Source organism: Nerophis ophidion, linkage group LG11 (assembly GCF_033978795.1).
Source record: "Nerophis ophidion isolate RoL-2023_Sa linkage group LG11, RoL_Noph_v1.0, whole genome shotgun sequence".
NCBI lineage: Eukaryota > Metazoa > Chordata > Actinopteri > Syngnathiformes > Syngnathidae > Nerophis > Nerophis ophidion.
In genome coordinates, this window is record NC_084621.1 from 41,997,889 (window position 1) to 42,011,451 (window position 13,563).

The following is a 13,563-nucleotide window of genomic DNA, read 5'->3' on the forward strand; positions in this document are numbered from 1 at the left end:
TTGATGTCAAAGATTTCTTTTTTTGTGAAAAATGTTTAGAATTAAGTTGATGAATCCAGATGGATCTCTATTACAATCCTCAAAGAAGGCACTTTAAGTTAATGATTACTTATATGTGTAGAAATCTTTATTTATAATTGAATCACTTGTTTATTTTTCAACAATTTTTTAGTTATTTGTATATCTTTTTTTTTTTACAAATAGCCAAAGATGCTTTGCTCTGATTAGGGGGTACTTAAATTAAAAAAAATGTTCACATCACTGAAAAAAGGTTGAGAACCACTGTTGTATTATGTCTCGAGGGATTTCTTAATGTTAAAAAACGTATTTAGAGACCCACCATAACGACCAACATTAAAATACAGTAGCTTAGGAGGCCCAAGTAATCATTAAACCAAAATATTTAGCATACTTTTGGCCACTGTGGCATTACACACAGTCTGATCAGTAACACTGTTTGAATATAAGAAAATAAAACACTGTACCTTAATAATGAGTTTTAAATGATGTACATCTTGGGTTTACCATTAGATGGAGCCCGCATAAATCAATGCCTGAGCTCTTGAAAAGATTACATTTATAATTAATTACACCTACTTTGCCGAGCCTGGAACCAATTAACAGCAATAAACTGTATCACTGTTAGCGACCAGATGTAGATTTAACTATTGGAGTGTGTGCAACAAAAATGCACTTCAAGTACGATTATAATCAGGTATTAAAGTCCTACTGAAAGGATTTAGTAGAGAATATCCACGATAAAGTTCGCAACTGGAGAAAAGCCCTGCCTCTACCGGAAGTCGCAGACGATGACGTCACATGTTGATGGCTCCTCACATCTTCACATTGATTTTAATGGGAGCCTCCAACAAAAACAGCTATTCGAACCGAGAAAACGACAATTTCCCCATTAATTTGAGGGAGGATGAAAGATTTGTGTTTGAGGATATTGAGAGCGACGGACTAGAAAAAAATAATAATAATAAAAAAAACTAGTTACAAAAAAACATGATTACATTGAGACGGATTCATATGTTTTTAGAGACATTTACTAGGATAATTCTGGGAAGTCCCTTATCTTTCTATTGTGTTGCTAGTGTTTTAGTGAGTTTAACAGTACCTGATAGTCGGAAGTGTACGTCCACGGCCGTGTGTTGACGTGCAGTGTCTCAGGGAAGTTGCTTTATGGGCGGTACAAGCTCAGCTGATATCCGGTAAGAAGCGACTTTTTAACCACAATTTTCTCACCGAAACCTGCTGGTTGACATTCGGTTGGGATTCATGTCCGCTCTGATCCATAGTAAGGTTTCACCTCCGTTAATTTTAGACAAGGAATCACCGTGTGTTTGTGTGGCTAAAGGCTAAAGCTTCCCAACTCCATCGTTCTACTTTGACTTCTCCAATATTAATTGAACAAATTGCAAAAGATTCAGCAACACAGATCTCCAAAATACTGTTTAATTATGCCGTTAAAGCAGACGACTTTTAGCTGTGTGTGTGTGCGGCGCTCATATTCCTAACAACCCGTGACGTCAAGCGTACACCTCATCATTACGAAATGTTTTGAAGAAAAATCTCCCGGGAAATTTAAAATTGCAATTTAGTAAACTAAAAAGGCCGTATTGGCATGTGTTGCAATGTTAATATTTCATCATTGATATATAAACTATCAGACTGCGTGGTGAGTAGTAGTGGGTTTCAGTAGGCCTTTAAGAGATAATGTATTAATATTGTACAAGCTTTGTAGATTTGTATTTACTGGAAATCACATATGAACAAACAATCCAGTTCAATCAATTGTCATGTGTTTATATTCCAGATAATGTCCAAAGTTAATATGAAAAAGATAATAAAATGGGTTGATAGGTCCAAGGAGAAAGAAAAAGTGTTGGATATTTCCTATTACTGCAAAAACAATTCAAAGCTGCTATGCCTCAGGCTCTTCGGCGTTAATTGAAAAAGCAAACAAAACACAATAAATGGGCAGAACCCTTGAAAAAAGTAATGTTCTTTAGGCAATATATTTATAGGGAAAAGGTTGGGCTACAATATAAACTTAAATAATACATTTTAGAAATACAGCCGTGAATCGGTCAAGATGACAGCGTTCGAAACGATGCTAGATTAGCATTAATCTCAATGAGATTTTGAATGGGCTACTTCAACTAAATTAAAACTAAAAGGACATGTTGACTCACGGCTGAAAAAAAGTTTATAATTTAGGTCATTCCATCCATTTAAGTTGAACAACTATGTTGATGATCAGTGAAGTGATCGCTGGCCATAATCAAGTGTCCACCTCAGTGGCACAACTACACAGCTGTATAGTGTTTATGCCAGGGGCCGGCTCTGGATGTCACTTTCTCCGCATTTGATTAGCTTCCTCCTTTTCCTAGCAGCCACTTAACCCCACTCCATCGGTGTTCCCCTTGCAGAAGCCCCGCCTATGTTGTTAATTGTTGGCGGCTCCGTCGGCGGAGGCAGCGTCCTGCTCATCTGTGTCATCGCGCTCGTCTCCATCTGCTGCAGGCACACTGGCAAAGGTGAGCTCAACGGTCAGTATGGCCCTCGCCAGTTTTTAGATAACAAATTCACACATATTTACGGTCAAGTTCACTCACAGGCAAACGTGTTTGTCTTTGCAGGCAAAAGGTGCACGCGCCTCTCCAAGAGCGACATCAGAGTTCAAATAGTTCACAGCGACCACAACGCCACACGCGGCAATGACGACGAGGAGGACGTCAAGGAGCCGATGGTAAAAGCCTCGCGTGTAGCAAAACATCACATGGTGTTACAGAGAGTTGTTTTGTTCGAATGCAAAGCGAGGTCTTGAACACTGTGTTCATTCATGGAAAAATGCGTCGTCTTCCCTCAGGCGCCAAACAGCAGCGAGTCTCCTGGGACATCTCGCACAGAACACAGCGACCTCTTGGAAGAGGAGGACGACGAGAGATCGGACATCAAGGTAAACATGAAGAAAGTCTGCCGAATAAATCCATACGTTATTTCTTTGAATGCCAAAAACTCACAAGGCATCTTTCTCTTTATGCACCCGAGGACCCCACAAACGGCTACTACAACGTACGAGGCCATGAAGACCGCCACATCCGCGGCAGTGGCTTCTCGGAGTACGTGCCCAACCCCCGGCCCGTCTACACGCCGTCACAGCTGCCCTCCCCGAGCCCCATGTACAGCCAGCATGGCACCCAGCCACGGATCTACGACTTTGCTCACCGATATGCCGCCAACACAGTCACCCAGTCTGCTTACGAGCAGCAGCCCGCCGCCCAGCAGCAACCCACTCAACCCGCCACCATTTACCCCACCGACCCGCTCTACAGCGGCACCGCTTACTTGCCCGCCACCTACGGCCGCGCCTTCACCAATTACGTCAAGCCCGCCTCCTACGAGAAAGTGGACGCCTTCGACCAGTCGGACCAAGGCAGCAAGGTGTCCAGCTCATCCCGCTTCTCTTACGCCTCGTCACAAGTGTCCTCCCAGCAGTCGGACTACGGCCGACCCTCACAACGTATGCAGACGCACGTTTGATTAAACAAGAAGTATCTAACACTAACAAGAACAGAGACGTTCTTAACTTTTGGACATGTCGGTGCGGGATCAAACAAAGCTGGAGATTTCAGCAGATTGTGATGTTCAGGTGGAACTTGTAATTCCAGAGTGGTATCTTTTCACGATCCAAACATCCGGAGATGTTTGCTCGGCGGACACCTCAACAGTTGACCGTGGTACAGACTAGCTGCATTCAAGAGTCTTCTTGCAGTTTTTTGCAGCCTGAGACAAACATCAGCAACAACAAAAAATGTTTCCTGCTGTTTTTGGTTGGCATGCGCAAGGAATTTGAAGCACATTTGTGTGTCCGTTATGAATAAAAGACTGCCAGAGTAACAAACTAACCTGCACAACAGTGGAATACTTTAACCTGAACTGGATACTGAAAAACAAACCTGGACTTGCGGACAAAATAAATAGTTTGAAGGGGGGAGCGCGAGCCTTGATTTCAATTAAAAGACAATGTGTGGAACAAGAAGGCCATAGAAACCCAAAGATGGTGATTATTTTACAGGGAGAAATGTGGGTACTACATTCCTTGCCCTGGTACTACACTTTTTTTTTTTTTTATACAGTGTTTTGTGACTGAGAGGGGTAAAAGTAGGGTATTACCAGAACAATCAAGTGTGGTAGTTTGGAACAAGGTGGCAATCTTGAGCTAAACTTGAATGCGGCGTCAGCATACTCGACAGTCCTTAAGCGGACGTTTTGCAACTCAATCAAACGGTCTCAAAAATGTTTACAAGACGCAGTACTACCCTGGAAAAAAATCTCTGTACAAATGGCCGAACCCATGTTTTTTCTCTGTTGCATGCAATCAATATGTCTAGTGAAAACCTTCGCTTTTAAGATTCATGTTCATGTTAAAATATCTGGGGTCTCATCTATAAGACTATGCATAGAATTCTGACTAGAAGCTAGGGTTGTGCCGATCATCGGGGGCGGCATGGCATAGTGGGTAGAGCGGCCGTGCCAGAAACCTGAGGGTTGCAGGTTCGCTTCCCACCTATTGACATCCAAATCGCTGCCGTTGTGTCCTTGGGCAGGACACTTCACCCTTTGCCCCCGGTGCCGCTCACACTTGTGAATGAATGATGAATGAATGATTGGTGGTGGTCGGAGGGGCCGTGGGCGCAAACTGGCAGCCATGCTTCCAGGGCAGCTGTGGCTACAGATGTAGCTTACCACCACCAGGTGTGAATGAATGATGGGTTCCCACTTCTCTGTGAGCGCTTTGAGTATCTAACAATAGAAAAGTGTGATACAAATCGAATCCATTATATTATTATCTAGGAGTGGAATCGGTGTATACCAATCACAGAACATTTTCCAATGTATTTATGATAAGTGCTATTGACAGTTACCTGTATCAACACAATAGTTACGTATTCTCTTTCTCAGTGTGAAATATGTATGTTCAGCCTCCTCCTCCAGTAATTAATTATACTTAATGATACAATAAAAGGGCTTCACGGTGGAAGAGGGGTTAGTGCGTCTGCCTCACAATACGAAGTAGTCAGGTTTCAATCCCGGGCTCGGGATCTTTCTGTGTGGAGTTTGCATGTTCTCCCCGTGAATGCGTGGGCTTCCTCCCACTTCCAAAGACATGCACCTGGGGATAGGTTGATTGGCAACATTAAATTGGCCCGTGTGTGAATGTGAGTGTGAATGTTGTCTGTCTATCTGTGTAGGCCCTGCGATGAGGTGGCGACTTGTCCAGGGTGTACTCTGCCTTCTGCCCGATTGCAGCTGAGATAGGCACCAAGGCCCCCCGCGATCCCAAAGGGAATAAGCGGTAGAAAATGGATGGATGGATGGATACAATAAAATGCAGTATATTTGCCTTTATGGAGGTATTTTTGTTAGCTTAGAGGAGAGGCTTATAGAGACATAGTTAGCTGCTGGCCGCTTATCAGCTGGGGAACTATAAACAAACAGTATCAGTCAGAGGGGATCTGCAATAGAATGCATAAAATGGGCAATGGCCATAACATACTTTTTCACGAAAATCGGCCGATACTGATCGGTACATCCCTATTAAAAGCCTTCCATTCCAATAAATAGTTGTGTTTTTATAGCTCATTAAAAACCCAGTTCGAAACTTTTCGGCCATGTTTGGTACGAACGTAAGCTTTATAGATGAGACCGGTTGGATTCTTCATTGTGGATGTTTCAGTATGGATGCCTGTACTGCCATTTGCCGCTTGTTGCCAGGCAGCCTGACAACAGAACAAATTACACGAAATATTGAGGAGGCAAACATCATCGCTTGTCTTTATTTTTATATTTTATATAAGCCTTAATGTACAGTGTGTAAGCCGCTCTATTGTAAAGTATCTTTATATATTATGCATTTTGGTTGACTTCATTTGGATCCACACATTTTCTTGCTTAGTTTATCAATCATTCAATGTTGTTTTTTTGGATCACAACTAATTGCTCGTCCATTCTTTTTAAATAACGTATTAAGAATTTTATTTGCTACAAATGAGCTACCATTTGCTTGTATCTTTGTACACATATTTATATTTAAATAAAAACATTTCCGATAAAAAATAAAAAGAAGCGCTTTGTGTGAATTCCGAGCAGCGCCAGTGAGGAGCAGCGACAAACATAGCATCCCACGCTGCAACAATGATGAATACCTAAATTAGCAGCACTGTCTATGTTGATTTTTCGTATTCCCCCAGTGGTGCTCGGCTTTTAATGAAGACAGATGAGATGGCACAACCCCCGCTGCACATGTGCACTCCTCCCGGAACTCGACGTGCCCATCTTACAAGCTAATAGGACAAAAGCAGGTATTAGTGACAAGATGAGTTTGTCTTGTCACATGTGTCCCTCAGGTAACCCCCGCTGCTCACCATAGGGAGCTGAGGAACATGTTCATTACTATCTGCTGCAAGGTGTGCATTTGTTATTCGCACAGCAGCAAATGCTGGTAACACAACCCGTCACAGGCGGGGAATAAAAAATGTACAGGAAATTAAATTACGAATCAAAGAATCCAATCCAGAGCAGTTTATTGCCATCATCACTCTCTCAAATAGAACACACGTGTGTGCAATACAAATCAATTGTACAAGTCTTAAAGTATTTTGTCTTTATTAGAAAACATTTATATTCAAAACACTCTCCCCCTTAAAATAAATAATACTTATTTCAGTATTTGGTTTGCAAATGTTAGTGAACCCACATCACAAAGTATTTTTCCACAGTTCAATCATTTAGGGTTACTCAACCATCTTCATGTTGTGCTCCTTTTTTGCAAGGTGGGTGACGATTTGGAAGGTTAGTCGTTGTTCAAATCAAATAACTGCGTGGTGTTGATGAAGAGTTGGAGGAAGACTTTGATTGATTGGTAAAAATGCCTGTCCAAAATCATAGGAATTATGTTAACCTTTATTTTCCTCCCAGCATATGTTTTCAATATTAGTTCATCACAAAATTAATTTGAAGGAAGCCGATAAAAAATACCTGCATTATCTTTTTTTTTTATTTATTTAAAAAATTGTGGTGTCCCAATATTCCGATACCAATATTGGCGCTTTGACTATTGTCCGACACTGGTATTGATCCGATATGTTATCTGCACAAATCACACATACTTGTGTGGTTTGCGTTGTGTGGAATGTTAAAAAATATTTGATCAAGTGAAATTACTCAAACAGAAAAAAATGGTAGGTAGGAAAAACACTATTATTAACCATTTGGAATGGACATATACTGTGTTTTAGTTTAAGAGCCTAGGTAACAGTAATTTATTAAGGTCATGACGCAGAAAGTTGAATAACGCAGACACATTTGTTACTGGATACTTTCTGTCTTGGAGACTTTGTATCTGAATAGTAGGAATGTGTTTAATTTAATTATTTAATAGTTTATTATATTGAAAATGCAATATTGTTCAATTAGGGTCTTGCATAACGTATGTCTAGCTTGTGTGCCATTGTGTGCTTAGCTGTTGTGTAGCTGCTAGCTCCTAGTAAGCTATAGCCTACCATTTTTACCTTTTTGACTTGACTAAAATACAAGAAAAAAAGCAACTTTGTGTTCTAATTGGAGGACATTTAGATGTTAACTGGCTGTCTAGCATTGCACAAGTAAACACTCTATAGGACTGCTTGTATTGGACATTTTGGATGCAAGCCAATATTTGCTTTTTTTGCTAATATTGGACCGATGTCAATATCTGATTGGGACACCCCTAGTTAAAAACCTTATAAAAAACTCTATTTTATATGTCCAGCTCTTGTCTTGTGAAAGCTATAAACAAACATGGTTTAATACATAAAAACCGAAATAAAAAAAAATAAAAATATCTACAAGAGACTACAGCTGTTCAAAAACCACGATGCACAATTTTTGCTCTGTACACAACTAATGGGATAATGCGATAAATTGTTGTCTTCGTAAATGGAGGGTATTTTCATCAGTGAATAATAATTAGGGGTTATGATGAGCCATTGATGTTGATTACTGGACAAAATTTGAGCCAGCGGGTGTCATAGTTGAAAGGGGAAGAAGATTAAAACCAATATCAAGTGTTTGAGTGTCTGCGCCCATGCAACGTCTTCTCAAAGAAAACAGACAAACACTTTTTGTCCTTTTAGCCCAACTTTTTTCTGGCTCGCCATCCCGCCTTCCCTTTGTCCTCACATCAAATACCTGTCTTCTCTCTGATCCATTTTCTGAACTTGGTGACGCGAGAGTAGACACCGGGTTTGTTGCGGCGAGCGCAGCCCTCACCCCAGCTCACGATCCCAGCCTGGAACCACTTCCCACTCTCCTCGAAACAAACCAGGGGCCCTCCCGAGTCACCCTGGTGATGGGGAAGATGGGTTAGTAGATGATAGGAATGCAACAGTATAAAAATGTAATATCACGGTTATCGTGACCAAAATGATCACGGTTTTTATTATTGCAGTATTGTTGAATGGGCTTAAAAAGTACTTATACACACACTGAAACATTTAATATATAAGTTGTTTACGTATTTAAATAATTAAAATAAAAAGACACACTGTTAGAAAGCACGCTGTATGTTTATGTTTCATTGATAGTGTCCTGACGGGCGTTGTCGCGTCCTACTCTTGAACGCTCTTTAAAAACACATCCTTGGTCTCGTATTCCTCAAAGTATCGAACAATCCTCCTGCACTGAGAGACTGCACTAAATATGTTACTTGCTCTGACATTAATGTTTTTACAACTTTACTTGATGTACTTAAGTATTATAATTTAGTATTATATTAACGTTACATTATAGTTTATGGTTCAGTTTGTTGTTTCTTCAGATTAAGTGCACAATGAAGACAAAAGCTCTGAGTTAAAACCAAACATGTTTTAAAGTAAAATACTGCATATTGCTCTGATGTGTGGCACCTTGAGACAGGCATATGTTGAGTGACTGTCTAAAACTTCCTTCACTCAGTATGTTCACAGTTAAATGCAATTGTATGTATAAAATATAAAAATGGCAAATCGAATCGCAATTTTGGTGAGAAAAATTGCAATTAGGTTTTTCTCAAAATCGTGCAGTTCAAGAAACAATATCGATACAATTTTTACATAATTTCCTACAAATGGCTCCAATTTAAATCATTTGTTTTTTGCCCTTAAAGTCCTGTGTCAAAAGACTAATTTCCTGAGTACTTTAACAACAAAAACAACATTTTTTTTGATGGTAAAAAATTATCTAACTACCGTATTTTTCGGAGTATAAGTCGCTCCGGAGTATAAGTCGCACCTGGCGAAAATGCATAATAAAGAAAAAAAAAAACATTTATAAGTCGCACTGGGAGTATAAGTCGCATTTTTGGGGGAAATTTATTGTATAAAACCCAACATCAAGAATATACATTTGAAAGGGAATATAAAATAAATAAAGAATAGTGAACAACAGGCTGAATAAGTGTACGTTATATGACGCATAAATAATCAACTTAGAAGGTGCCTGGTATGTTAACGTAACATATTATGGTAAGAGTCATTCAAATAACTATAACATATAGAACATGCTATACGTTTACCAAACAATCTGTCACTCCTAATTGCTAAATACGATGAAATCTTATATGTCTAGTCTCTTACGTGAATGAGCTAAATAATATTATTTGATATTTTACGGTAATGTGTTAATAATTTCATACATAAGTCGCTCCTGAGTATAAGTCACACCCCGGGCCAAACTATGAAAAAAACTGTGACTTATAGTCCGAAAAATACGGTACTTTGGTATCGACCTGATAGATACTACTGGGTATCGTTATTGTCAATATTTGTGTTTTGTTCGCCCACTTTTGTTCACATTCAAGAGCTGTAGCTCGCGGTTAACATATCCTCTTACGGTGTGTAGTGTAGCATGTTTAGCTACTCATCCTCCAGTGTTAATGTCACTTGTAAGAAACATGGTTTATTTTCCGCCTTACAGGAGAGGATAATTGATTTCGAAGTTGCTTTGCACTGTGGCGGGACCTTGTTAGCAATTAAAAAAAAGAGTGCTACATTGCGTTGCGGATGCATTCTTTCCAAATTTTTGGGACACAGCTGGCATGTGACAACATGTATTAGCGATAGTATTAATAGCTCTATCACTGGCCAAATTTATACCACTTATTTGGTCTACATCGCGCAACCCTACTTATGACAGATTTATGCTTTTGAAAAGGAATGTTAATTTGTGTTTTGGCAAACCCTAGTGGTAGCAATAATTAATTAACTTAAGGTCATGATGCAGGGCGTTGGATACGGACACATTTTCTAGTGCATACTTTCTAATACTCTTCTGCTTTGGAGACATTGTATGTGTGAATATACATGCGTTCGTTACGTCTCTTCTCGATTACAGTAACGTATTATTTTTGGGCCTCCCTATGTCTGGCATTAAAAGATTACAGTTGGTACAAAATGCGGCTGCCAGACTTTTGACAAATACAAAAACGTTTGATCATATTACGCCTATACTGGCTCACCTGCACTGGCTTCCTGTGCACTTAAGATGTGACTTTAAGATTTTACTACTTACGTATAAAATACTACACGGTCTAGCTCCAGCTTATCTTGCTGATTGTATTGTACCATATGTCCCGGCAAGAAATCTGCGTTCAAAGAACTCCAGTTTATTAGTGATTCTCAGAGCCCCAAAAAAAAGTCTGCGGGCTGTAGAGCGTTTTTTTTATTCGGGCTCCAGTACTCTGGAATGCCCTCCCGGTAACAGTTGAGATGCTACCTCAGTAGAAGCATTTAAGTCCCATCTTAAAACTCATTTGTATACGCTAGCCTTTAAATAGACCCCCTTTTTAGACCAGTTGATCTGCAGTTTCTTTTCTCCTCTGCCCCTTTGTGGAGGGGGCGCCACAGGGTCGGTGGCCACGGATGAGGCGCTGGCTGTCCAAAGTCGGGACCCGGAGTGGACCGCTCGTCTGTTCATCGGTTGGGGACAACTCTGTCTCCGCTCAGGATGGTCTCCTGCCGGCCCCACTATGGACTAGACTCTCACTATTATGTTGGATCCACTATGGACTGGACTCTGACAATATTTTGCTAGATCACCTCGACGTCCATTGCACCGGTCGCCAGGGGGGGGTCCCACATCTGCAGTCCCCTCCAAGGTTTCTCATTGTCCCATTGGGTTGCGTTTTCCTTGCCCTGATGTGGGATCTGAGCAGAGGATGTCGTCGTGGCTTGTGCAGCCCTTTGAGACACTCGTTTTTTAGGGCTATATAAGTAAACATTGATTGATGATTGATTGTATCGGAGATTTTGGATAGAAGCCAATATCATCCAAGGATCGATTCCGATATCAATATTTGATCGGGACATGCCTGTTTGCACTGGCGTGTGTTGTTTTTTAAAACGGAAAAACGTTAATGTCTCTCGTTTTCATGCTAGCAAAACGGTAATACTAACGTAGTGAGTTTCACCGCAATTATCAATAAAACCGTTTATCGTTACATCCCCAAGAAGTAGAAACATTATTTGTCCATGGAATTTCCTATTACCTGGCATGCATCAACTCCTCCGGCCAAGAAGCCACTGCAGAGCATCCGGGAGGTTAGCTGGCCCTCCGTGACCACGTTACACACAGAGTCGTTGATGATCTTCACTGAGGCCTTCTGCAGGAGCTGCGCCTTTTGACCTGAGAAAACAGGACAAAGGGGTCGGCGCTCTGTCGTGTTCGTCCCTCAAATCAAAGGTGTTAATGGGCCAGATTAGTGTTAGCTAATGAAGGTTTAAGAGGCTTCCCGGGAGAGCGGCGCCTGTCTTGATGTATGGATATGGGGAACGGCTTAATGGAATAGAGCAGATTAGAAAAAGATGAGAGAGGCTGGAGAAAAGCATGATGTGAGAGATAAAGAAGCAGGGAGGACATTAAAGTAGGCAAAGAAGACAGGATGAAAGATGAAAAGAGTGAAAGAAGATGAATAGTTCATTGTAAGAGGCACGGGGGAGGAGTGTGATGTCTTCATTTTAGTGAGTGTCTAATATGCAAAGAGGGTGTAAAAAAAAACAAAAAAAAAAACACTACTCCAGAGTGGGTCACCCACAATTGAGGATGAATAGCTGAAATGGGTACAATAATTACCCACAAAAAACTTACACAGTTGGGAAGAAGAATCAACAATGTATGCAGAATACCTCCTTCTCGGAGCGCGCCCCAACCCGTGACCCAGCAGGACATGCCTGCAGGGAAGACGTGGGAGGAAGCGGGTAGGCAGATGGGTTGGATAGTATTAGACAATTCCAGAGGCTCCCTGAGCTCCAGCAGGGCGATGTCGTAGTCAAAGGTCATCTGGTTGTAATCCGGGTGGCTGATGATCCTCTCCACGGCACGGCGCTGGACTCCATCTTGCTTGTACTGGTCCTGCATGCCGCTGTACGCTTGCCAGTTGAATGCTACGTGGTTCCTGAAACAACAAAGGTTATATAACTAGAAGAAATATGCAATGCTTTGTGGAAAGACAAACTCAGAGGCAGTTGTGGGTTCAAATCTCGACTCTTTCCACTTGAGTGGGTTTTTACTGGTTAAGAGTGCCGTAAAAAAGCGATTTACATCTCAATCGACGCTTGTGTTACCTCCACCAGGAGGCACAGTGTAACCTCAATTTACGAATCCCTCATTGTGAAAACCTTTTGATTTACGAACTACAGACCAATAAAAATATGCTTTCAGTGAAGGAACTATTCATCCTCCGATTGTGTGCCTCGTAGTGCGACAATTTTGTGCTCGGCAGCACAATCAATGTGGGCAGTCTGATCGATATCCGGTCTTCATTCAGTCAGCATAGCAATGCTGTCGTTAGCTACTGTGCTAGTGTGTTAGTTTTGTGTCTTTCAGGCTTTTAACAATATTTTTCTAGTTTTGATAGCTCATTAGGAGTCCAAAAAAGTAATGGGCTAGCAAAATGTTGCTTAAAACATTCAGAAAGTATCTATAGCCTCCCCCTCTTTCTCCTCCACTAAAAGCCAAGACGATTAACCGGCAAGGTAAAGTGGATTCTAAAATGTTTTATTCTTAATCACTGTAGCAACATGAATGTTAAAGTTAAGGAATTTTGGGATTTCAAAGTGTGAATATGTGTGTGTCAGCAGGTGGGCTGCATGCATAGAGGACAGTAACGCCATGTCTACACTAAGTCGTTTAACCCCTTAAACAAATAATTATTTAGCCTAAGCCCGGTTTCAGCCACACTAAAGCATCGTTTAAGGTTCCCCTCCTCGAACAAATTTTTACACAGGTTAGTGCGCCGTGCATTTCTTGAATCTCCGGCACTTAGTTTTGTATGGACTCCTTGATCGTTTACAAAGAGAGTTCGGAGAGGAAGTGACGCAGAAAGGCCCCGCTCACACAGGTAGTGACGCCAGAAAGACCACGCTCCACACAGCTTCATAACAAAGATAGGTGTGGATCATCCAGACATGCCCGTGTTTCTCCTTCTTCTACATGTAGAGACGCTTTTGGAAATCACAAATCAATTCCTTAAGAGAAGGC

The 13,563-nt window shown here is 41.1% G+C and overlaps 2 protein-coding genes across 4 annotated transcripts in view; one reads left to right on the top strand and one right to left on the bottom strand.

Moving 5' to 3' along the window:
• The window catches only part of kirrel3l (kirre like nephrin family adhesion molecule 3, like), a 110,812-nt gene extending 104,669 nt beyond the window's left edge, over window positions 1-6,143 (top strand). For 2 of the 3 annotated variants that reach the window (XM_061915999.1, XM_061916001.1), the window contains 4 exons: window positions 2,436-2,555; window positions 2,646-2,755; window positions 2,876-2,965; window positions 3,058-6,143. In XM_061915999.1, the coding sequence (XP_061771983.1) occupies window positions 2,436-2,555; window positions 2,646-2,755; window positions 2,876-2,965; window positions 3,058-3,549 (812 nt within the window). In that variant the 3' untranslated portion in view covers window positions 3,550-6,143. The remainder of the gene's footprint in view (window positions 1-2,435; window positions 2,556-2,645; window positions 2,756-2,875; window positions 2,966-3,057) is intronic. The other variant, XM_061916000.1, reaches the window with a different exon arrangement.
• A 433-nt stretch (window positions 6,144-6,576) lies between these two features.
• st14 (ST14 transmembrane serine protease matriptase) overlaps window positions 6,577-13,563 on the bottom strand; it is a 71,370-nt gene continuing 64,383 nt past the window's right edge. The window contains exons 18-20 of the mRNA XM_061915998.1: window positions 12,210-12,478; window positions 11,573-11,709; window positions 6,577-8,392 (exon numbers count right to left, since the gene is read on the bottom strand). Of these exons, the coding sequence (XP_061771982.1) occupies window positions 8,231-8,392; window positions 11,573-11,709; window positions 12,210-12,478 (568 nt within the window). The 3' untranslated portion in view covers window positions 6,577-8,230. The remainder of the gene's footprint in view (window positions 8,393-11,572; window positions 11,710-12,209; window positions 12,479-13,563) is intronic.